The 27,070-nt window shown below is 44.1% G+C and overlaps 1 protein-coding gene across 2 annotated transcripts in view; it reads left to right on the top strand.

The window, feature by feature from the left end:
- LOC133968769 (ephrin type-B receptor 1-B) overlaps positions 1-27,070 on the top strand; it is a 152,982-nt gene that overhangs the window by 73,701 nt on the left and 52,211 nt on the right. For both annotated transcript variants that reach the window (XM_062404955.1, XM_062404954.1), the window contains exons 4-5: positions 14,080-14,235; positions 21,423-21,758. In XM_062404955.1, coding sequence (XP_062260939.1) covers positions 14,080-14,235; positions 21,423-21,758 — 492 coding nt within the window. The remainder of the gene's footprint in view (positions 1-14,079; positions 14,236-21,422; positions 21,759-27,070) is intronic.

Below are 27,070 nucleotides of genomic sequence, written 5' to 3'. Positions count from 1 at the left end.
TTTTCAGATGTATAAGCAGAGTTTGAAAGGGCCCTTGATTAACATTCACATGTAGTGACTGCGAGAGTGCGTGCGTGACCACTGACATGTGAGAACACACACGCCAACTTTCCGCTGCTTTCCATGTGTGTGTATGAATTCATGCGTATGTGATGTCAGAGCATATTTGACCCTGTTTTTTCCATTTATGTTCTGCCATGTGTGTACACCAGGGAGTGTATTCAGTTGTGCGATGTGTTTCTAGGCAATTACAGGGTTAGGTGGTACATGCATGTTGCTTGACGTGCGACATTGTTTTTGATGTAAGTTCCTGCTGTATGTAAACACGCACGACCATACATGTTTATGGTCATCACTGGGTGTAGCAGTGCATCAGTGGATGTAGTATTCAACATTCGTGAAAGATGTGTCTTCACAGCAGCTGTCCCACAGTGGGACTAGGATGTGCTGTTCTGCTTGGACAGTTTCAAAGAGAGCAAAGTCAAATTTGATGGAAGAGCAAATGAGGAAATCAAGAGAAAATATGACTGTGGCTGCTGAGGCCATAAACTTGACAAAATATGAAATACAACCTAATAAAACATAAATGAGATAAATCCATATTTGTGCACTGTTGTCCCTACAGTGTATATCAGCTGCTGGATTCAATTTGATGATTGAAATGAATCACAGATAGATTGTTTTGTCTCCCTCTTCGTTCTTACAGAACATGTTCAAACCCTCATCCACAAACACAAAATGCCACTGTGCCTTGTTTACCCTTATACCCTCATATTTATAGCTCTCTGCCATTTATAGGGTTTATCCTGTTTCCCGGGTGGTTGTGTTGTGTTCCTTTTTTCAGTCGTTCCCTGTTGGACAAAGTGTTGACGTCTTTCACAAAACTCGCAATGTCTCAGAGGCTAATGAGAGTACGTCACACACAGGAAAAAGTCATCTACTGACACAATTAAACACTCGACACTGAGCACGTTCATTGTTCCAACTGTACTGAGCCCCCAGGGCAGCGAGAAACTCCCTCACCGATTATGTTGAGACATTTCTCTGAATAAACATTGAACGTCATCTGTGAATTATGATTATCAATATTATTTCCCTGAACACTCTTAACCTTATTTTGTTTGCGGTGATCAGGAACCTTTTCAAAAAAATGTATTCATGTATGCAGAACTTCTCCCTACCTAGATCTCCTTTATTGATATTTGTTTAATTTACAGGACTTTGGAAACCACAGACTCAGTGTAATCCAATGGTAAACATCTCACTGTAAATCTGCTGTGATGCAAAGAGGGCTCCACCTTCCACTGACAGCTCGGTTGGGTTTCTTTCTTCCGTGAAGTGCAATATCTTGGTCATCCATCAACACTCGTCCATCACTGTCCATCATGCGAATTAATGACTTCTGGTCTCCATCCATCTGGCAACGTGTGGGGAAGTGCATGCAGCGTGAGGAGGTCCCACATGGATGTTTCCACTTCAGGCACACGTACACACAATCGCATGAAACTAAACACATATGTTTTCCAGTTTCATAGCTCAGGGCGTGTTGACTAAGTCGGGCCGATAAAGGTCAGTGCTGTCCATATTCGGACAGGTTGGGTGGGGGCTGCAGTTCACCATCCAGCACAGCATCACCGCGAGGTGCCTCTTTGTCCGGAACAGGATACAGTTTTGTGATAAGGCTGAGTAGAGGTCATGCAGATGTGAATATGTCATGAATAAAGATGAGCCATCAGGCCGGTGTACACCTCTAGATAGTATCATAGCTGCAGGTACATTGTGTGCCGGCAAACAAAGTCAACTTGTGTTTATTCACACAATGCAGCACGGCACTTGATGAACACATCTGTTTGTCTCTGTGTAAGCAAACTATATTCCAATGCTCGTTATTCATCTGTTGAGATTTGCTGGCCCGATGTCAACAGAATAGTTGTTTTTGTTTCGTATATAAAAGCGCAACCATCCAAGACCGTGAATGGAGCTGTCTCTGTGGGGAAGGACGGAGGCATATTGTGTCTAAACAGCATCCTGTTGCCTATTGTCAACCTTAGGAATAATAGCCTGGTCTGCTCTTAGTATGCAATGACAAATGGCTGCTTTGCACAGCAACACACATTCTGCGACTCTGCCACCAACTATTTGATTGACAAGATGCACCCCTGAGTGCTTTCTCACTTTGTTTGCGCCCACTTTCCTGTCTCTCTCTCTCTCTTTCTCACATTCTATCTCCCTGATCTGGGTCACTTTTCCTCTCCCACGCTGCACACATACTGTAATTTCTGCTTTCTCTTTTGATGCCGAGTGTTTTAGCATTACTTCCCATTAGGCATAATTGCGGCAGGGGCAATGAACAGCGGATATGCTTGTACAGCCGGATGAGCATCTCTGCTGGTAACCGCCTAATTGTACCGGTGCATAGACGGCTGTTTTTTGAGATACTTGATGCCAGCGCCTTCCCAGTGCTGCTTCTGATGACCTCACCATCACTGTGTCCCTCACGCCATCCCTCCTCTCCTCTGCTCTCCAACCTCACCTAACCACCTCTTGTCCTGTCAGCAGTGATGCATTCCACAGCCCACGGGTAACCTCAAGGCTCGCTGTCGGATTTCTTAAAAACCAGACATGTTTTTCCTCCTCTCCTTTGTTGACATCCACCTCCTGGCCCACTCCACTGCTAACTCCTGGCCTCCTTCTGTTATCCTACCTCTTCGCCATCAACCGGCGAATTCCACAAATGTCTGTCTGTATTTGACAGACATATCTTGCGAACCATTCATCATATCGGCTTCATACTTGGCATGTCTGTTTCTCTTGGCACCATTTCGGACTGACGCAGGCATTTACAGGTGTCGCGGGTTCCAATCTCTGTCATGGCAGCAACATTCATGGATTTTTTTCCACAATTTGTCTTGAAAGTATTAGCACAGCACTTGTTTTGTTGCTGCAATGGTCTATAATGGGCCAAATTACAGAGCTTTATATTGAAAAATTTTAAACTTGGGTCTTAATATTGTGATTATGTCTTTACAAACCTCTAAATCACCAAATTGCAATGTATGAAATAATTACGCCAATTGAGAAAATCATTCAAACTTAGATAAATATTATATATATTCTAAAGCATAAACCTGTAATACTGACTGAATATAAACCTAAATTTGTCATGCAACAATGTCATGAGAGGCACTTACAGGTGTTATATTGGAGCAACGAGGACCTTGACAGATTTGGTCCCTGAGCCAGCAGAGATCTACCCCATTCAAAGATTCTTTACACCGTCTGCTTAATTCATGCTCAAGAGAGGAGGGGGAAAATATGACACACTTTGTTCATTCATTTATCTTTCAGGTATATATATCTAACATACCCTGAGGAATCTTATTTGCCCTAGTTGTTCTAATCTACAACCCAGAAGCAGTGAACTCTAAAGTCTAGTGGTTACTGCACAGAAGTTGTATTCAAGGAAACAGTGAATCTGCTGGTAGCTAAAAGTCTGTCACCAAAATACCGAATCATACAAGCACAATGATCTATTCCTTTATCTCAGCATTGGCCAAGGAAATACATAACTAAACAAAGCACTTAGCAAACTGTTTAACAAACTGTTAGTACATTAATGTAGGGATTTAAACCATAAAGTTTTTGAATTTCTACATGCAGATAAAGAAAAAGACACAAAAAAGGAAATCTGCTACATATACAGTGGTAAGTACCTCAGCTAATCTTAGAGAAAAGCCCTGATCTCAAAAGCACATCACGCTTCCTCCCAATTCCATTTAACACTGAACTTTGAGAATGGCTCTAGCTCGGCAAAAGAATAGCTTCAAATGCCCATGCTTTCCAAAATACCTCAGAGACGAGGCTCTGCTAATAAGAGTAGAGGCCTTTGAAAGGGGGGGATGAGTAATTATGCACATCTGAACGTGGCAGAGCAGCAGAATGATAAAACACCCGGAAAACAAAGGTCCCTTCACTGTTTACCATTCCCTAATTTGATTCCTAATTGAGCGCACATAACACAATGTTTACACCAAAATATTCTGGCAACCATCACACGGCCGGAAAAAAACGGCCTCTTCTCACTACTCATCTCAAAAAAGTGTGAGTTTAAGTGTAAAAGCCCCTCCAACACCATAACCACATGAAAGTTTGGTAACTAGTCCTCCACCCGAGCAGACCGATGCTCATACTTGCAAACACAAGTGCATTGTCTGTTCTGAACCTGTCTGTTGGTCTGGTGCGGTGATGCTGGATGCAGTTTTCTGTCTGAAGCTGTAACAGACGTAAACACGCGTGATTCATCCCAACCCCGGTTGACTCACTGTCTGTTCAGGGGATATTTTGACAGACTTGTAGCTACCAGCAGATTCACTGATTCCTTGAATACAACTTCTGTGTAGAACCACTAGAGTCCACTGCTTCTGAGAAAAGTAAAATAGGACAACTAAGACAAATAAGACTCCTGAGGGTATGATATATACCTGAAAGATAAATGAATGAACAAAGTGTTCCATTTTTATCCTCCTCTCAAGATTGAATGAAGCAGCCGCTGTAAAGAATCTCTGAATGGGGCAGATCTCGGGTGGCTCAGGGACCAAATCTGTCAAAGTCCAATATAACACTTGAAAGTGCCTCTCATGACATTGCTGCATGAAAGTAAAGTTCACATTCAGTCAGTACAGGTATATCCACTCTCAGGCTCCCTGTCAAATTGGCATTAAAGCCATATACCTGTAAAATAGAATGTATGTATATTTTATATATTATGTGGTAGCACAACCTTATTCTCGTTGCTGTCTGTAGTGACACAGTCTGTGATATATTTCTGTACTCACTATATCACTCAGCTGTAACTATGGCCGAAACCTCTTGAAGCCACCGCCCGGGTCTTTGTTCACAACCACTTTCATTTTCAATCATGCACTTTGTGGATAATTATCCAAACAATAGAACCTAATTTGACACCTGAGCCTATTTTAATTTATTAGACAATGCTGAAACAGAGAAAGAGTCCGTGTGTTAACAGCTGACAAGGCTGATGGAAGTATTGAAGGTATTCAGTGTGTTCCTGTATTTTAACTGGTATCCATTTTAATTCAGAAGGCGAAGGTGTGTTTCGGCGTGAACAAAGCTTTTTTTCCTCTCCCAGCATATTGATTATAGATGTATTATTTCCAATAGACCACTTATCACCGGGTTACGCTCCCCTCATGTCGGAGCAGGAACAAAGAGGTTTGAAGTAGTGTTGGGCCAATGGATGACGTCATCATCTATTAGCGTTGATCTATGTTGTGCCGATACTACAAAATACCGTAATATATTTACGTAACTTAAATGCTGATTAAAAGTCGTATATGTATGATGAATTGAAATTACCCATGTATATTTTATAGACGTTAAATAAGGATGGATTATGCTTCGCCACATCCTTCCGATTATTCGGAAATTAACCGTAAATATCCTGGACACAGATGTCGCTAACGTGCGCGCTTGGTCTAAACTGTTGCCTCTGCTCTGCCATCTAGTGGATATATTGCTTAACAACCACGCCAACGTATAGGACATATGGAAGTATGTGGATAGTGACCCAAAACAGGTCGTTACTCTCCTTATACCCCCCCCCCCCAACCACACACACACACACTCTCAATCTCAATCTCTCTCTCTCTCACTCTTGACATTGCCATATGCCAGTTTAGTAGACATCGCCCAACCTTGTTTTTGAAGGTTGTAAATTTTATAGACATACTGCTGTTGGACGGGGAATCAGCAAAGGAGAAGAAAAAAAACAGCAAGCGCGGGCATCTTCGGCTAACTGCTATAGATTAATTGATCCAGCCATGAAGTTAATGAGCTAGATCCTTTTTAAAAGAGACAAGTGCTGAGACAGAGGAAGCTAATGGTCTCTCACGAGTTGGAGTGGTAAAAAGAGAAAGCTATTTATCTTGGGACATGTACTTTATTCACCATATGACATAACTGCAAGGTAATTGACAGGGCCTGAAACTGCAGATTTTACAGCCTCATTGTGATCATCCGTCTTTGTGCGTCACGATCCAAAGACAATTCAGCACAAGACACGACGGCGGATTTCTGGTAATAAAACACTGACATATTAATAGACATTTTCCATGAGAGCAAATGAGACAAATGGGATTTAATTGGACAATAAAGTTTGTTGATATCCTAACCCCATCATTTGAACGTGTCCAAATTGCGGTCGTAAATGGCTTTTGAGATTTCAGTTTGCTATCTGAGTGAAGTCCGACCACGTCAACGCTGCATTAATCATTATCCAATCAAACACTGACACATGACTTCCCATGACAGATTTATTTTCTGTCTTTCGTGCCCCTTCTTGTTTTTTTTTTTTTCTTCTGTGTTAGCCGGCATCGGGCAACGAGCCTGGTAGTCCCCCAGTTAGCTTCTGATTACACTGGAGATTGTGGTGCAAGCACATGTTACTACCTGCTGAGCGCCGATATGCTTCAGACGGCAGTTTTCTCTACTAACTTGACAGCCAGGGATGGATTGGCACAGTGGAGTTTCCTGGAATACCAATACCTCCTCGTTTTCTCTATCTTCTCCCCCCCTGCTCCTCTCCGACCACTCCTATATGTGAAAGATGTGCCCAGTGCCTTGGAACAATGCTGCATCTCACTGGAAATAACATTGACCTGAAACAATGTGCCAGGCGCGATACAGAGTGGCCGACTGCCAACCCAATATTCAGTTATAATAAGTCTGTGTTGAGCTAAAAGATTATATAGCTCTTTTGATTTGTATCATGTTGGTATTAAGCAGACACAGGGAAAATGCATACACGTGCACTTACACACACATGCGGGTACGCGCGATCTGTGCATGATCTTCCTGTGAGCCAGATTTCCCAGTCGGCTGGTCTGTCATTGGCCGGCTGTTCAAAGGGAAAGTGTGAGCCAAAAAAAATACTGGCTGTGAGGTTACCATGGTAACAGCCTGCCCAGGGGCGTGGGCTGTCTGCTAAATTGTTCGCTGGTTTGTTAAGGCACACACACACACACACACACACACACACACACACACACACACACACACACACACACACACACACACACACACACACACACACACACACACACACACACACCTTAATTTCAATAGAATGTATCTAACACACCTGCTCTGTTCATTAGGTTTTGCAGTCAGACTGTTGGATTTCACCTCCGTATGTGAAGCAGACTATGTATGTTACCGAAATCTCAAACACACACACACACACACACACACTGGACACTGTCTCCTGTAGGTATTTTACCGGTCCACTGCCAGGAGAGGTGGATCAATTCTGTTCAATCCAGTCGGACACGGTTTAAAATGTCCGCATGCATGAAGCTGTTCGATTCTGTCATCACAGATAACATGACAGGGTGCCAAATTATTCAGCAGAGGGTTTTTTGGTTTTCTGTAATGCACATCTGTCTATTTCTTCTCATTATTCTGCTTTTCACTTGCTCTCTGCAGACAACACGGCAGCATGGCACTATGTGGAGCTACAGAGCCTAATTGGTGGAGGATGTGTGAGCCTTCTCTGTCAGGGTTTAAGTATTGTTCACTGTGGGTTTCTGCAGATTTGGATATTGATGTGTTAGATAGCTCAGAGGACAGATTGTTTTTTCAGAAAGTTTAGAGGAGTTGTGTGTGTGTGTGTGTGTGTGGAGGGGGGGTTGTGGGTGGAGGTGGCAGAGAGGTTCTGACAGGGTCTGAATGGACAGATGATTAATGATCTGGGGAGTGTTCTGTGGGAGGAACTCTTTAGCGCTGCAGGTCTTAACAAAAGCAGACTAGGTATATGCTTAAAGCCCCGCTCACTGGCTAGCATCCCTTTATTCCTGAGACCCCCCCGTGGCTTTCTTTTATCCCTCCTTACATTCTTACTCTCTGCGATTAGAAGGTGACGACAGGCGGTAGTGGACCCGCACTCACCGGACTTGCCGAGTGACGTCACCCCCGTGAACCCCGGGTACCTTCAAGCTACAAAGAAACGGCCGTACATACAGTAGATCAAATACATTCACGCACCAGTGCCTGAGATCCTGGACTGAAACGTGTCGCTCTTCGCCCTCGTATGTTGGTCCTTCATGAGAAATATGCAAAATTGTTCTTGAGTCGGTTTCTCTGAATGAATAAATCCTAACCCTAAAAGGTAGTTTACCCTGACTTTTAATATCCTGAGGGCATTTTCCGATATTTCTGACAAGCCTTTTTTTCCAGCCAGGCCTCTGTCTCAAATAATTGTATTGTGTTTCGCCATGACCTTGTGGAGAAATGGAACACCTGGGCTGGAAAAGCAGCTCATTACGTGGATTGGGGCTGGAAAATGAACAATGACAGTCGAGCGAGGGTGAATACCAAACAGGCACGCAGCGCTGATTGCCTTTTTGTTTTAATGTTGACTGTCTGGGCCACGTTCTGTGTCCCCTCTGTCAAACAAACATATTCATTTTACCACCTGATTGATATTGTTCGACTTATCACTTAAACAAATCTCTACAGGCAAACAGTCGGTGTGTGTGTGCTGCCCCCTGTGGTTTAAAGGGGTGAGAGCTGTCTTTCTGAGTGACTGAGCAGCAACATAGAGAAATAGGGGTCAACTGGGGTCTTGACCCGCTCATAAGCCTATCTATATGAGTGTTTGTGAGTGAGTGGGTGTATGCATGACTCTAAAGCCTTTAAAGACTGTGATCCATCCCATGTGATGGATGAGGGACGGGGTTAAGGGTGTATTGGGGGCCGAGAGTTGATCTTAAGGGTCAGTGACGCTTCCTTACAGCTTGTGCCCTTGTGCGAGTCACGCAGCCCTTTCTGCACAGTGTTTTAAAAGCTCAGACAGGCAAAGTTATATAAAAGAATAAGGTTGATTTGAAGCCATTAATTCCCCTAAAGTTGGTGGGGAAATACTATGTGGATTTCATCATTCAAATATCTCTTTTATCAAAGAAAACATCTTAACTCGAGTAATAGCTTTGATGTGCTCAGCTTTAGTGCTAACACTCAGTATTGGAGTTCTGCAGAGCCATTTTGAGGAGAGAAATATCTCACATTACAGAACGGAACCCTTTCCTTCAGATTTATCACATAAGCTCGACTACCTTTCCACATGAACCGCTACGCACGTTTGATTGCATATCTCACAATTCGCTGCCAAGCCGTTTCTGCCGGTTTAGAACCTCAGGCATACTTCGGAGTGATGCCAAAGGGACAGCCAGGGGAGGGCTTAGTGTACTGTGACTTTGATTGCGGTTGAGTAGGAAAACCATTTCCAAACCTATCTCGGTCATTATCCTTCGCTTTGGCTTCCTGCAACTCTTAAATGTAATTTTTTTTTTATCTTCCACTCACCTGTTGATGCAAGACAAGTTCATATAATTTTTGTTTCACGATGTGCCCGTAAATCTTAACGTCTCCCGGTTTCCGCTGATTTATTTATGGACTTCATCCATTTTACAACTTCACATTCTAAGCACAGGCACCGTATGCGGTGCAGTTCCAGTGTGCTTCCATGTATGATGCATTGCCTGCAGCGTGCACTATATAATACGCTCAGCAAGCACATAGCTCAGTCTAACCCCTGAGCACTAACACCCAGCTCTGCACATGATCCTTTTTTAAATGCTAATCTTCTCATGTAACACCTCATCCCGGCCAATTGAGTCTTGAGAATTTGCCAACATGTTTAATACAAATATGATCATCATGCTTGTCGTTGACTTTGGTAAATGGTAAATGGTTTTGTATTTATATTGCGCTTTTCTAGTCTTGATGACCACTCAAAGCGCTTGACAGTACAGTTTTACATTCACCCATTCACACACACATTCATTTACACTTTACATGTCATTTAGCTGACGCTTTTGTCCAAAGCGACTTACATTTTAAGTACACTCAACATTTATGAGGGGCCATTTAGGGGTTCAGTATCTTGCCAAGGACACTTAGGCATGCAGATGGGAAAGAGTGGGATTCGAACCAGCAACCTTCTTGTTGCAGAGCACCCGCCTTCTTGTTGCAGAGCACCCGCTCTATCCCCCTAGGCCACGCTCTCCCCATTCCCTATACCCTCATTCAGTGCATCTATTCGCAGCACTTTGTTATTCTATTGGGGGGGCCATTCGGGGTTCAGCATCTTGCCCAAGGACACTTCGGCATGCAGATGGGTCAGACTGGGGATCGAACTGCCGACCTTCAGGTTGCAGGACGACCACTCTACCCCTCAGCCGCCCCGTCACATTCAGATCGACATTGTTCAGTAATTAAGGAGAGGAAGAGGCCCTGCTAGGAGAATGACCCACCATGAAGAGATCATCGTCTCCTCTCTCGCGGTCCGACGTGCTGTGACACGAGGTCGTCCCTTATAGACTGATGAGTGGAGAGGCAATGATCCGCAGCTGCCACACCTCTGTCATCTCACCGCAGAGTGAGATACACCGGGAAGGAGAGAGACGGACAGGCAACCTTAACAAGGATTCAAACACGTCAGTCAAGGCAGGAAGGCAACAAGGGGGAGGAAAGGTGGGAGAGGGAGGGGAGAGAGATTCACTGCCAGTGGGACAAACCCCCCCAAAAAAGATGTGAGGGCTGGGAAAAGGGAGAACAATGCACAGAGAGAAACCAGCGGAGACCACTTGAAAGGGTGGACTGTTTTGTTTCTGCATGCAGCCAGTTCAGTTGTGGGTTATTCTCCCACTGGGGGAGACTAATTGCTTGTTGATCTAATGTTCTCTCCCCTCCCGCCCCTGAAAACCAACAGGTCCGATGAGTGATGGGTGTACGTGCTTTTTTCCCCCCCCTACTCTCTGCGGGACAGGAACTCTTGGCCTCCTCCAATCTAAATATTCACAAATCAGGAGGAAAGACGTTGGGCTCGGTTCCAGATTCAACGAAGCGTAACGCCGCTCGGCCCACTGCTGCCCGGCCTTAGAACGAGACCTCCGAGGGTTTGCAGCCATTGTTCACGACGCTTTCTCATTCGCTCGCCCCTCACTTCGCCATTTCTGTGTCCTTCTGCCTAGCACTCGCTCTGTGTGGCAGACCAGTGAGCAGCTAATTAATGTGTTTAATGCCAGGATTCATGCACACATAATGTGTCCATTAGCAAAAACAGCACCAAGGTACACCGTGCAATCTAGGCAGACATTCATCCTGTGACGTGTGTGAAGGGTTTATGTGCGTGTGAGTTGCTGCCTGTTTTTTTTGTTTTGTTTTGCCTGGCTGTCACTTATCTCCCCCTCCCATAATGCTGATCGCGGAATCTCCAGTTGTCCAAGGAGAGGCCGTAAATTATCTCGAAACATACGCTCGGCATGTGGCAGGAATATACGGGCGCGCCGTCGTCTTTAATGGGGTCAGCAGTGGTTACATGTGTCTCCGTGTAAATCAGTTCAGTAAATGCATTCTGGAGGTGGGGATGGCGCGTTCCTCGGCGTTGCAGACTGTGCATGTTTGTTTGGGGGCAGAACCCACTTTGAGGGCAGAACCCACTGCACATATTCAGCTCACAACCCCGTTAAACACACGCTGAACAACTTATAGGGATCTCGGTCCTTAAGATTCAGGGCCATGCATTTAAAAGACTGCATGAGCACAGGAGTGAGTGAGCGTGATGGCCACGCGATCAGGCTGATGTTTGAGTTCTACGCAGCAGAGATGATGACACATAAGTTCTCTTTCCCCTCTCCAGCCGCCAAATGAATTTTAAATCTGTGTTTTATCGTCTTGTAATCTCTGATATCTTTGGAAGTTATTGCTTTATAAAATGGCTCTGCAGCTGGTGTGTGCTCCCCATATGGCCGGGGAGAAGTTTTAAGAGTCTCAATGTTCTTGTATTAAAAGGAGTTTGATATTTCCACGCAAGTCAGGAGAGGTGGCAAAATAACGCTTCCTCACACACACACACTCTGAAAAGAGGTTCATTCTGCCCTACAGCAACATTAATACCTTCACCGTCCCCTCCTACAAAATCTCTAGAACTCTTTTATATTGTTCCGTACACGCATCTGCAGTTTCAGCACAGCTCCGGAGCATCCTCAGCATAGCAATGTGTTTGGCTCACGGGGATATCCCAGTGCAGCACGGCTGCGATCCAGCCTCACAGCTCTTGTGGTCGTCTTATAAGCCGTTTTGTGGCTGCTGCGGTGCGGCCTTGTGTTTGTTTGTTTGTGATGCTCTTGCCATGTGTGAAAATGTAGTGTGACTAGACCCGAGGTCAGTCAGTTAGCCTCTGGTGTGTCTGTCGGCCACATGGAAGGAGATGTGTGTGTGTGTGTGTGTGTGTGTGTGTGTGTGTGTGTGTGTGTGTGTGTGTGTGTGTGTGTGTGTGTGTGTGTGTGTGTGTGTGTGTGTGTATGATGCCTCCTCTTTCTCCTTCTCCTGCTTTCGTCCTTTTATTTTGATTGATCTATCTCTCCCCAACAAACTGACATCTTAAGAGGCAGCCTGAACGGTATAAGAAGGGTCATGAAAACAGGAACCTGTCTTTTTTTTGTCTTTGTACAACTTAGTAAAATAGACTCCAGCTTCCAAACTCAGCATCTCTGTGCATTTTTTTTCAATGAAGCACCATTTTTTAAATGGCTACAAAGGTCTTAAGGTTTTTCCAAAATCGTAAGTGTGCTATGACCTGAGCTGTTTGACATGGCAGCGAGGAGCAATGGGACTCCTCGGTCATTATTGTTTTAAATAGCCCTCCATTTACAGAGCTCTCCATAAATATTGGAGCACGGGGCTCTTAGTCAGATACAATAAAAGCTTTTTGCAGTAAGTACATTCAATACTGGTGGAGTCTGTTTGGCTTCTAGCATTTCAAACACTTCACCAGTGGCTCATCGTTATCTTCTGCTGATTAAGTCTGTCTACAGTGTTTCTCTGAAACCTTTGATTGAAATAATACTGACACTGACACAGAGGAAGTGAAAATTCGACACGAGCATTGATAGTATGTATCCCAAATCCATTTTCCCGCTACAGTCCAACCTTAACAATCTTTCTCTCAGGCAAAAACAGGCATAGCCGGAGCAACTGTATGATGTCCCATTAAACGTATGACCCCTCCCCCTCTGTTTCATGCAGCAACACCACAGTTTCTTCCCCCATCAGCGAGGCTGCTGCAATATTTTAGCAGTTATTTATGACCGTTATTATAGTCAGTTAATCCTTCCACACACGTGCAAAAAATAAATAAAAGCTTTGTGTTCTTTGGGAATATGACGGTAAGAGGATTAGGTTGTTGCCTGGATATATACGGTAGATGCACACAATGATATTTGTGCTCCACCACTGCCTTTTGAAGTTAGACACGTTACGCAAATCTCCACAAAGTGCCGGGCGATGACAGAATGATGTGTTGCTTCAAGCTATTCTGTTTAAGATGTGGACCTGAGCCATAGACTGAACCTGAACACACCGGGAACCACAGCAGATCGCAAGCTCACACAAGCTTCTGTGCATCTTGGAGAAGCAATAAAATCCGTTTTCACACACAAACTCCTGAGAAAGTGCAAACTATTGGATCCGTACATTTTGTGGACTTGGTGAGAGGTGGCATATATTTGACATGTATAGAATATAAAATACTGCTGCGGAAATCAAGATTTTGTTTACGCCACATTAACACCAGCAATGACCCTTATCACAAAAGCTCTCAAATCTAATTTTCTTTCCAAGTGGACATCTTTGTCGGGGTCTTCTACTTGTAAAGCACTTTTTTGCCGCTGGTTCAGTGAATGTCGTTAAAATAAACTTTAATCATTTCTCTTCACGTCAGCCTTTGACTAGATCGTGCATTCCTGCGCTCTTATATTTATTCATCATTTTCTATCTTTTCTGGGTTTTTTTATGCATATTTAATTAAATTTTTAGTTGTTGTTCAGTTTTGCTTCCATTTTGTTTTGGCAATGTTAACAGCGTGCCCACTTGCCGGACATAAACCTACTGTATTCTCCGGAGTTTTTTTAGGAGGGGGTTGGTAAGAAAAACTGGGAGGTAAAAAGTTCTTTCCTTTTCTTCGCTGTTTTGCTGACATTGTTTTTCCTGTTCCCACAGCCTGCCCGCCGGGTACCTTCAAGTCAGCCCAGGGTCCTGGTCTGTGTCTCCAGTGTCCCTCTAACAGCCGCTCATCCTCTGAGGCGGCCACCGTCTGTGTGTGCCGCAATGGCTACTACCGCGGGGATGCTGACCAGCCGGATGAGCCCTGCACAAGTTAGTATATCCCCTACGACTCATACACAGACATTAACAGCTACACGCTTACATTTCTGGAGTACAAGCACAAGTAACAGGCATAACCGTGCTCATTATCCATTTTAGTTGAAATGCATACTTGGAATCAATTTAGTGTTTCCTGCTCATGCATATAATCCACTATATTTCCATGACGAGTCTAGTAGAGATCATCGCAGTGTTCCCATCACTGACGCCTCCATCCGTCAGCCAATGAGCTTCCTTTCTGTTTCCCCCTCAGCCATCGGCCTCTCCCTCTCTCTCTCCCTACACTGTTATTCTTTCTTTATGTCCGCTATCATCCCCTGAAGTCCTAATTACTTAGGCAGATGCTGCGAAGCTTCCACACTGCCCTGCCGTTATCCACTGGAGATCCAATAAGGCCTCTCTGAGCATCCTAGTTTTCTTAATATGATGTAAAAGCAATAAGCTAAGCCTTCCTGTCATCCCCGCTGACACCGAGTTCCACAGAAGCCGTCAGAATCTTTGTTTATCCATCTTCCTTCACCGTCACCGGGGAGTGTCTTAATGGTTTGTTCCCCCCACAGCCCCAGACCCCGAAGCGTTGCCATGGTAATGTCGGCATTCAGCCCTGATTGACTTGACTAATTGACCTCAGGAATAAGCTTAAAACCTTTACCCCCTTCATGAATCGCATGGTAGCTGCAACTCAAACACATTGCATCCACCTCTCGTTGCCATGTTTTCTTTTTATAACTTTGAATGAGCTGCAGAAGAACCTGAATGCAGCGTGGCGGCTGAACATCTGACCGTTTGAACGCTTCCCGAGTGCATCCATCCACAGCTTCAGGCTGTGGACATCCTCAGTGGATGACACCCCACTTTCACCTTGCGTTTTTCTCCACCCTCTGCGTGGTGTACCACACAACCCTCTGGTGATGCGTCCAACGCTCCATCAAGTTTTTCATCCGCCTGTACCTCAAGGCCTCAACATTTCCCCAAGCAATCCCCACAACATCTCCCCAGTGGAGCTCTTTTAACAGATCCCTCCGGTCTGTGTTCAGTTTCCAAACCGAGCCCGTGATACTTTTCTTCTGTCTTCAATCAATGTATGCCTCTCCTTCACTAGTCTCATCTTCTCTGCTCTGTTCTTCTTCCCAATCTGCATCACACTCTGTTTCTTCTCTCATATCATGTATAACTCCACTCGTCTGTATATCTTAACATTTAGGCTCAACTATTTTATTTTTTAGGTTTTTGCATGATTACCGATTCTACTATCAAAAATCACGATCATGCACCAATATAGAATATTCATTACAAGAAACTGTATCCCACTTCTTAGAAAATGCTTTTCTTATTTCTCATACATAGCCACATTCAAAAATATCCTACTGAGAATTTTTGTTTTCCTCTGAACCCTTTTTATATTAACTTATTAAACCAAATTCACTCTGTCCTCGGAATGAGTTCACGGTTAATTAGCACCAGCAAATTCAAAGCCTCCTCTCCGAAGGTTCAAGCGTACAGTGGCGACTGAGCTGGATGTTCACGGTGTCCTAGATCTCAGCAGGCGGGGGCAGAGAGATCATCCTTGTGAGAATGGCTTCAATACTGCAGGTCCTGATAGGAGCACTGCACGAGGAACTGAAATCAGGCCAATCTGCAGGAACAGAAGCTGTGGCTTCGGCTCTTCACGACAGCGTCAGAGGCACCGGTCTCTCTCTGCTCCAGATCAGTCTGATTAGCTTGCTTGATGGATTGTCCAGCGGCTGGCTGTGTCAGCAGGGGGCCACGCTATAGAACCCCCCCCCCCCCCCTAAAAAAAAACGTCTTTTCCCTCTGGGATATGCCGAGGATGTACTTCATACAACCCTTCCACCTTCCGCCCCTCCTTTTCCCCAATCCCCGGTCTTGTGCTGATTCCAGCTCATGCCTGAGGGGAGGAACACCGAGTGTTCTGTCTCTCAGCGTGAAGCCCACTCTTCTTCCCAGCACAGTGGGCTCTGGGACAGTGGCTTTGCGTTGCACCGCAGCCCCTCGTGGTCCCAACTCCGGGCTCCAGCCTCCAGTCTGACAAACAGCCAAATCCCGAAGGGTGCGCAAATGTGAGAAAGAATGAATGCTTACATGTCAGAACGGTGCTGCATAGGGGGGCGGGGTTGGTGTCCGCCAGCTACAACATGCTGGGCCAGTAGTTTTCTCTCAGTGTTTGAGTCAGAGGAGGCAAATGACATGTGCAATGGAGTCCGAGGGGAGTCGGGCAGTGAAACCAGCGCTGATTGCTCTGTAGGGGAGAAGGGATTTAGTGATGGAGCTCCCTGAGGTGAGGAACAGCGGAGAAGGGAAGATAGTGATGGGAAAGAAGGACTTGTGTCAGAAATATACGTTAAAAAAATGTCCCAGTAAGACAGTGGGAGGGAAAGTAAAGAGCTGAATCTGTACATTTGACAGTTTTGTCTCAAAAGAAACCAGGGATGGCAGAGAAAAGCACAACACAATGTTGGAAATGATGCACAGTGCCTCTTCCTACCACTGGTTAATGAGGAAATCTTTGCAATGTAACTTAATCAATATAAGTATAGGGGATGAGAAGGAAATCGGATGGTTCTGACATTCCTTATTTGCACCACGCTGGCCTGCGAATCCTGTGGCTCACACTCAATACTCAATATGTGTGGCTTGAAAGCCTCCTTGAGCCCCGTCACACACTTTGCCTCAAAAACACAAACAAAGCCCATCGAAATTCCAGACTGAACGGACAGGGGTTATCTATTTTTCCGTTCGCCTCATCCTCCCATTTAGTTTTTTTTTTTGTTCTTTTTCCTTTTTGCCTGCCAATGCATTGCCTTCCATTTCTCCTTGTTCTGTTTTCAAAGGGAAAGAGGAGTGAGCCATCAAAGTGCATAAATATTCTGTTCTTCTCTCTCTCTCTCGTGTTTCCCCCCCCCCCACTTCAACTGTGTTGTCAGTTGGGGAGTCAGTTTGAGGGTGCTTCCCAGAGCTCAGCAGCCAGTTTCATCTCAGCAGTAAATGGAACTACTCTAATCCCTGTGCTGGCTTGGAGGACATAATGTTCTGCTGCGTACATGCGTGCACACACGTTATAAATGACTCTGGTCTCTGCCAGATCTAAAGCTTAATAAATGCAGAGTCATGTTCGGTTATAAGAGTTATCATAGAGAATAATGTGGGCATTATTAGTCTCTAGTCCTTTAGAGAGGAGCTTCCACATCCTTTCGAACAAGTAATTGTGGATGCATCTCCTCAGCTGCACTGCACACACCCATTCACAGTATCAATCTATGACTCCCTCAGTTTCCCAGCCAGACAGTATTAGTCCTCATAACATGTTTCATTTCATGTCTCACCAGCCCACACAGACCCTCTTTCTTTCCCTTCCACCAGCTCCTCTGGCTGTGATCAGTATCTCCACTCAGGGGCCTTCTGCTGGTCCCTCAAGGCCCGTTTCACATCATAAAAACAAACATTTTGAGAGAGGAGAAGTGTCGGCTTCAGCCTGTGCAAAGGGGGGAGGAGTAAACTGTGTGCAGGAGTGTTTATTTTTGGGCACTGGGGCACTCTTAATACGAGCAACCCAGGGTAGAGAACTGCACGGTGGTGTTTTACAACCAAGATGGCACCGTGAAGCCCTCTCTGTGCCATCACAGCTACACATACAGTAGTAGTCAGTAGAGAGTCTCTTTGAGTATCTCACCGTACATGTACGGGTCTGAACACTTTCATATTTATGTGAAGTGGAACAGGGTCTCAGATTTTGGACCACACAGTGTGTGCATGAAAGACATGGGGAGTGTCATGGTTCTGTTTACCTTAGATAATTATTGTGTATTTAGCAAACTGGAATTTTTACTTGCCTAGAAGAGTTAAAGATACATGCACATACCCATACATATCTACACATACAAATACATGCAAATGCAGTTAGACACATACACGCACGTGCACACACACACACATACACAATAAAACATACACACTTACAAACACATGAACGCAAATGCACATGCTGATACTAATGCATACTTACAGACACTCACATATATTTATTTACACATATTCATATGCACAAACACAAATAAAATCACACACACATGCAAGTAGGCTACCACACGACATGCACATTCATACACATACAAGTAGACATGCACATACTTAAACACACATTCAAACACACACAGTCATACATAAACATGCATACACAAGCATAAACATACACTTACACACACATGTCAAGCTACACATACACATGCCCATGCCCATGGGCTAGTGTTTGCAAAATTGTTTATGTTAATAATGAATTTGTGTTGCAATGTATTAAATGTGCATCATCACACTTGTAAATCAAGACAACACGGCCTCTACTATTTCCACGAGTTCTACTTACAGAGTCACACCCTCCGTCTGCATGTTGGCCTTCTGTGTATTTGTGCCTTGCTGTTCTGTGCCTCCTGCACAACAGTATTGATTTCCTACTTCCAGGCGCTCGGTCATTACGGGTTTTATATGGAAGGGAAAAACATTGTGAATTATCTTCTGTGCTTTGACACAGAGCCAATACAGAGGAGCTGATATGGTAGTTATACAGTGTGATCTCTTCTTCAAGTTCCTGTCAAACCTCCTAGTACTTGTGCTGCAGAATTACTGATCAGCTGGAGGCTTCCCAAGAATTATGGGGAAATTCTGATGATAAGGAAATTACAGCGGTCCAGTCTAAGCACATGTTGTGGTTCACTGGGAATGGACTGAACAGTTTTTGCACAATGCACTTTCCCAGACTGAAGACATTTAATATGTCCTCAGTGTCCCCACACAGATGACCTGGCACTTCTAGTGGTTGTTGTGATAGATAGTCTTAAGACCAGCACTTGAATTTGTGTAGTTTTTAATAATATATATTCATTGTATAATTTTAATGAGAAATTACTGAAAAATGGGATATAAGTAGTGCATACGTCTCACTCCCTTTTCCTCCCTAAGCACTGCAATAAATGAGTTGCATGACTTTATTGCGATACCGTGATGAGTAATGGTACCGTGTGCCCATTTGTGTACTGTATTTCAGTTAATCAAATAAAATCAATCAGAAAATCAATTGCAGCATTAAAGTAGAGCCCTTAGTGTGTTGTAATACATGTCAGAGAGGGGAGAGGGGCTGCTGCAGTATCCCTTTAACCTAAGTGAAAGAAAATGTACTGTATGTAAGCACAACCAAATCTGATTGGCATTGCTAAATGACCGCAAGCTGAGAGCCTGTAAGTAACGCTCTCAACAAATTAAATTCTATGGCAAATTACAGCAGCCACAGGCTACAGTAATAGTCTGCAAATCACTGGTTAAGTGGCAGTCACATTTGATTTCTCTGGCTGTTCCTGCACACATGTAGCCTGGACGTAATTGGGATGACGCTCCGTTCACACCACTTCTTTTTTTACTTTTACCCCACTGTTGTACGAACACATTGATAAAGACCGATAAATAAGTATTGATGGTTCAGGAATGGAAGTTTGTGCCACATTTTCCACATGAGCAGATGTGCCCTGTTTTTCAGTTTGGGGACAAGTGCATGCACGTGATTAATGATAGAGAGGACACAAGTGGTATACGTGACATATGAGGTGCCTATGTGTGTTCCCCGAGGGAAAAGGCTAAAGTGCTGCAGATTCCCTCATGTCCAGGTTTTTGCTGGAGCAAATTCTGTTTGCAAACATGCATTAATGTAAAGTATCAAATTCATTAATTACTCACTGGTCGACCATGTATTTTCAGCACTACCTGTCCTCACAGCCAGATCATAATAATCACACTACCGAGGTCTCGCCCTTCCTGTCACCGACCTCTCCGCTGTTGAGGTGCTGAGCTGAGGTCACAGCCATAGCAGCGCCGTTCCCTCGTCCACGTGCACTCTGCCGCTTTGTCCCAGCTCCCCAGGGCCATCCCACATGGCGTCGCAGCAACAATGATTAATTGTGTCTGTGCTGACTAGAATAGCTATCTGGACTATACAAGATATAAATAGGGAAACTTGACTGCTGCATTATAATATACTTTAAAATCTAAACGTTTTTTTCCCCGCTTGTTATCATATTTTTCTCATGGTTCGAATAAAAAGGAAGGAGAGGAGAACAGCGAGTGCAGTTTGTTAGAGAGCTGAGTAATCCCTCAAAGGGTCTGAGGAGCTGAATGAATTTCTAGTTTCAAAGCAGTCATGGATCTAGAAATGAGTCAGTTCAAATTCTCTTTTAATGATAAAGGTCAGGCTTTATGGAGCATAAATTGGTACCAGATCAGCTCTGCAGGGCAGCTTCATTCAACCTAAGCAGCACTGACTAAGGGCTTTGGTGAATTTCTGCTTCATCTGCAGTCTCTGGCATTTGAGAAGAAGGAGCTGAGGAAGGACACAGTCTCACCTAAGTAAATATTCCACACTGAGGCTTTTTAACACGCCACTTTCTCTGCCGCCTAATATTTGGCCACCGCTCGAGCAAAACAATAGTTTTGTCGCTTCTTCATTTCTCTCTGTGAAGATTGCCTTGGAGTTTCTGCTCCAGCTGCGGGCTATGAGGGAGTGAATAGGAGCGTGAATCTCCGGAGCCACTCGGATAAGAACTCACCAAGCAACACTGCATTTTGCCAAAAAGCCAATGTTTGATAGACACAGACGTTTCGCTGTATGATCTCTGTGGAGATGAGTGGAATAAATTAGCATTCAAATTCTGCTGAGGATGGAGGAAAAAATGTCAAACCCGCTCTTGGACAACAACGCTTACATTTATTACTGGTTGTAAATTGACTAAACTAGTGAAGTACCTGTTGTAAATGTCGATTTCAGAGGTCTTCAGACCCAAGTTCACAACGTTCAGGATAAAAGCGTAGTGTAATTCCTCTTGATATAAAGTACTGCCGCAATAGAATAATCGTCATGCTTTTATTTTTTTGACATTTTACTAAAAAGGTAATGGATTCTATGAATGTTGCTGCCATGACGGAGAGCAACACCAGGGACCCCAGTGAATATCTTTCATAAAAATAATCTAGTGGGCCTTTGCACTTCCTTGGGCCTTTTAACAATACACATGCAAGGTGTGAAGCTGATTGGAAGCACGGTGCTCGAAAATATGCGACGCACAGGAAGCTTGTGCCAGCTTGTCTTCGACTCAAGTCTTTTCTCTGTGCATTTCCAGGTGTCCCATCCAGCCCGAGGAACGTGATCTCCATTGTGAATGAAACCTCTGTGATCCTGGAGTGGCATAGCCCCCGGGAGACGGGCGGCCGCGGCGACGTGGTCTACAACATAGTGTGCAAGAAGTGCCGGGCCGACCGGCGCTCCTGCTCCCACTGCGACGACAACGTGGACTTTGTCCCGCGGCAGCTGGGCCTGACCGAGACCAGGGTGTTCATAAGCAACCTGTGGGCTCACACTCTCTACAGCTTCGAGATACAGGCTGTCAACGGAGTTAGTAATAAGAGCCCATATCCCGCCCAGCATGTCTCCATAGACATCTCCACCAATCAGGCCGGTAAGTGGCTGATGCGACTCGGTGGGATACGATACCGACGATGACGTCTACACTGATCTATTTGCAGTGTGATGATCATCCTCATGTAACTCACCACAGATATTTCCTCTGTAAGATGCCAGGTTCCAATCTCCCTTACTATTATCGTATAAATGTGTATAATGTCGACTCAAAAGACCATTATTTGAGTGTTTCACTTCACGGCATAGATGATTGCTGTGCCAATTAGACTTAGCGTTTGCAGTGCAAGGCCAGTTGGTAAAGTGGAAATCCTACAGATACAAACCTGTTCTGTTTCAAGGCCTTCTGTTTTTAAATGAGGCTACTTGCTTTTGTTTTTGAAAACACGATGTGAGGAGTTCAAAGTGGGTACAAGAAGTATACTGTACCATCTCTCCCGTCTTTGTAGTTTATTTACAACTCGTGTGATCGGAATGCCCCCATTTTGGAAGTCTCTATGGGCATTCCAGAGATTCTTGTCTTTGAACGCTGGTGAAGGTAATCATCCTCCCGCAAACAGCACGAGTCATTTACCAAACCTGTTTTCTTTTTGAGGTTCACATCCAGAGGCTCTCAGTCGACACGTCTTTGTTTTGCAATGTTCAGTTTGTTGAACCAGACTTTGTTCTTTGAGCTATGCAAGTCAGTGCTTCTCACCTCATGAAAGGAAGCATCGTATTCGAAACCTGCCTTTAAATCCTCCGATTTATAGGAGAACCAAAAAAATCAAAGATCGTTTAAATAGCACCATTCACAGTCGCTAGTCGCTGAGAGCATCTGAGACAAAGAGATCAAATCAAATGTTAGGCAGACGAATAGATAAAACAAAGACAAACAAATATAAATAATGCCAATTAAAGTAAACGATCCAGATAAAATATAAAAGGGGGAGCCGAAATAACACAATATTACATGCTACCTAACTACCTGTTACAGATGTTTTTTTACAGATATTTAAAACATTCCACACAGTCAAAATACGTCAGTCAAAATGCAAGAATCAGAGCCAGAAAGGTTAAGAAAAATGGCGGAAAAAAAGACTATTCAAAACCAGCGTTTTATGGTATTCAACACACGAAAATATCAATAATAATAATAAGTGTTTGTTGTTGTGTTTGGGAAAGCCGGGGTTGGTGAGGGATAGACTCCGCTGTGTTTTTAATTCAGTGGGACTCTACCCAGTAGGAGCTCTGCTTAAGCGATTGATTTGCTTTGTTTTCTGTGCATGAAAACCACTTAACTGCTCGGACTCCGCGCCCGATATGAATTAATTCCCACTAATGGCTGCAGAGGCCGGAAAAAGTTACATAGCTTTGCTTTAATTTAACTTAATCTGTCCTTGTCTCACACTGGAGTTACACTGAGCTTACGGACAGAGAACAGACGTAGACATGTTGATTTACAGTTTTTAGCTTTAGCGCCGTATAACAAGCTATCCAAGTTCAACACTGTTCACTGTTCATTCATTTAATGTCAGACTGGAGGAGACCAAGCCCAAGATAGATGCACAAACAGCTGCTGTTTTCAGGCCAACTTGAAATATTATTCACTACTCTCTCATTCTCCGTCCCCTTTCTCCTTGTCTGTCTCTGCATGGTTGTGTTTGTGTGGATGTGTGTGTGTTTGTTTGTGTCTGTGTGTGTGCATTCTCTTCTGTTTTGCCTGTGATGGATCTGAGCTCATGCAGTCAATGAAAATGACCTTCATCCTCTTTTTCTCTGTCCCTCTCTCTTTCTTTCTCTCTGTCTGTCTTTGGCGTATGTGAGTGTGTGTGTGTGTGTGTGTGTGTGTGTGTGTGTGTGTGTGTGTGTGTGTGTGCTCATCCTCTAACTGAGCCTGTGATGGGATTTGAGCCCAGCCAATGGAAATGACAGGTCGAGGATATTGTCTTTGCCGGTCCTCTTTGAAGCAGGGTTTGTCATGCTCCTGTAGGTCTTGGACTTGTACACAGAAGCACCTATCAAGGGACAAGTGTTGACCAAGTGAAAAATTTAAATGAGGCTCTCTTCATTTTTCCGTGTTACTGTGGATGAGGTGGTCCGTGAAAATGGCGCTGGGAGCTTTTGGGACCTAATAACAGGCTTCAAGTGGAGAAACACTTTGGTGAAAGACAAGAGATTGTCGGTTGAGTTCATTGAGGTGAGGTTCCCACGAGGACAGAGATACTCGGGTCCCTGGAAGTGTTTGTTGGCCATGCACCATGATTTTCTGCATCGTGGGTTTCTGTCACATTCGGTGAGAACTTGTGTCGGCAAATACTTTCGATCGAATAATGAAATATCTAATGTCAAATAAATCGACTTCAGATAAATGGTTTACCGATGTACATTCCCACTCGCTTTTTACTCCAAGATCGTTGAAACAGAAATTGCTTCATCCCGCTCTCTTTTGTATGCAAGGACTATTTTGAAATTCAATTTGGTCTAGTTGGTGGATGAGATAGCATTTTGGATTCTCCGAGAGGGATGTGTCGACCGTCTGAACTTGTCTTTGTCTGAAAATGAGTGAAAGTGGAGAAATGGGAGGGAGGACGAGAAAGAGAAAGAGAAAGCAGGTGCCTGTTTTTGATCAGAGTGCGTGACTATGACAGTGAAGAAGAGGAAAATGAGGGAGTAAATAGGCCTGATTATCAGGGTGGCCTAATGGTGCTGACTATCCCCATTTGACAGGCTAATAGCGCACTTGACAGATAGATGTAGAAGAAGCAATACTCAGGCCCATTGTTGGAGTCGGCTGCAGTAATGAGGTGTCTGCCAGTAATCTGCCAGGCCTATGTCCAGTCCTATGTGGCCCTTTGTAGCCGGATAATTGCACTGTTCCCAGTTTCGACAGGGGGGCTTCATTGGCAGGGCGCTGAAGAGGCAGAAGTATTGAGACAGGATTATTGTTAATAATGCACCACATAGTCTAAAAGTAGAGACTCTCTTTAAAATGTCGGCCTCTATTTTTGTTTTTGCAAAGCCTCAATGTTTGATGTGCTGTGTACTCTGAGATGCTGTTCTGCTCATGACAGCTGCTAGGAGTGGTTATCTGAGTTACCATAGCTTTTCTGTCAGCTGGAACCAAAGACTGAGTATACAGATGGACGACGCGTCATCGCTTCTTCCTGTTCATCCCCGGATACAAACATCGCCATCTTGCGCATGTGGCTCCAGAGCCTGTGCAGTACCAATTAAAACCAAGGTCACCAGGAAGAAATGAGCACTTGGACTTGGACCCACATGTCAGTGTGATACTTTGACTTTTTGTTTGGCTTATGTCTCATTCACTTACACAGTAGATGGGGAATTTAGGGCCTATAATGTAGCCAGGCACCAGGTGGCGATCAAGATACTTTGGCGTCACTTTTCAGGCGCTGTCATGTCATCTTTATATACAATGTATGGCTGGAACCAGTCTGGCCATTTGTCCTCTGACCTCTTTCATCAGCAAAGTGTGTCTGTCGGCAGAGCAGCAGCACAGTGGATGTTTTTGTTTGAGACTCCTGTAGTGAAGGCTTGATGGATTAGACTATAATTGCTGCTGGTCGGGTGTATATATCTATATTAATCGAAATGCATACAAATGCCTTGTTTTTCTGGTACTCACATCTAAAGCCAAAAGCTTGAATGACTGATCCATTAAAGGTGCAACTCAATCAAAACCCTGCTCAAACTTTTGGGATTGTTTCCGCATCCAAAAGACAAGATAAGCCCTTGACTGTGAGACAAAAGAACAGGCTGCAAATGTTTGGACTTAACAGAAGAACAATACACAACCCTAATTTCACATAATGCCCTATCCATGCCAGAGCCAAGATTGCCAGTACAATAGACAGATTTCTTTGTTTGTGTCACATGGTCATGTTTGTGCACATCAGGGAGAGCAGATATGCAGGATGAGAAAGTTGAAAATTGTCACATCAAATACTTGTATTGCAGCTGCGTTTTGAATTAGAAATGCTAAGAGAAAATTGAACAAAGTAACGACATTCATTTAAAAGATTTGAGAAGTTTCATCATAACAAGCTATTTTTGCACATTACTATTCTTGTTTTATTAAATGTGTTAAATATTATATTGAGAACAATTAGAACAATTAAGGGTTAATGTTGCACCACTCCCATCTAATCCTTTTTTCAATTCATTTTAGTTATTTGCTGGTAAAAAAAAGAGCTTGAGATGAGTAATTGAGTCTTTAGCAGTTTTTATTTCTCCACTATCATCCACTTTTTTTCAAACCTAAAGTGCAAGAAAAACAAAACACTGACAGCTTGGCTGCAATGGGAATGGATACAATCAGCATTTACTCCTGGGTCAAATGACGCTGCAGTAGGCACTGGTTTCAGCTGCGACTCTGACCGGCAGTGATGGAAACATGACACCTGGGTAAATGCGCTAATTTGAAATAGAGCAAGGTGAGAGATCGCCACAGTTGTCGGTGCATTCATGACGTCCAACATGACGCACCGGGGAAAAGAGACAGAAAGGCAAAGTCTACTCCTGGCAATGGGAATAGAGTCGAGCACCTTTTAAGTGGGGTTAGCCGTGTCAGCTCTATTTAAAGGACCATTTCATCAATTCCCAACCTGCAACTGATGATGTAGTTCAAGCCAAGTTAAAGCAAGTTTTTGCTGGTGTCAAAGACGAAGTTGAAGTATTAGTGTTTTGTACTTTCAGAGACTCAGAGTTCTGTCTTGTAAAAAAAACAAGTGGCATACAAACATCAGTATTACTTTCTGCTCCTCAGCTTGAAACAACACAATCAGGTGAGGGATTTAAGGGGATAAAAGGAGCGTTCCCATGAGAGGCAGACTGTTGACAAGGCTAATGGTATATTATTACTCCTCTAGTACCAAACGAATATCAACCAACGAGAGGACACGACAGTGAAGTGGTCCTTAAAGTCAGATTACTCAGCGAAGGAAAAGTTTGGTTTCCACCTCAATGGAGTCCTGCCTATACAACTTGGTGTGGCTTTTTTTTACTGGCCTGCTGGGAGATTAAGAAAAACCAATGGGCCACCTATGGGGCAGCAGTAGTTGTGGCAGTTTATGGTTTAAATTGGCCATGAGTAGACAAAGGTGAGAGAAGGAAAAGCACGGATGAGGAGGGAATAATGGAGGTGGGGACAGAGTTGAGGGGATTTAGTGTGAACCACTGCAGAGGCCATTTAACTGCCCTCGATCCCACCGTGTGCCTGTGTGGAAGGACTGATCAATAGTGTGATTTAGGAGTTCATTCACGGTCTGTACTCTCCACAAGATACAGGCACACACACACACTTACAGATACAGACACACAATGGCTCTACAATGCCCCCTATAGGCCATC

Source organism: Platichthys flesus, chromosome 14 (genome assembly GCF_949316205.1).
Source record: "Platichthys flesus chromosome 14, fPlaFle2.1, whole genome shotgun sequence".
NCBI lineage: Eukaryota > Metazoa > Chordata > Actinopteri > Pleuronectiformes > Pleuronectidae > Platichthys > Platichthys flesus.
Note: the sequence above shows the minus strand (reverse complement) of the source record. Positions and strands in the feature narration are given on the sequence as shown.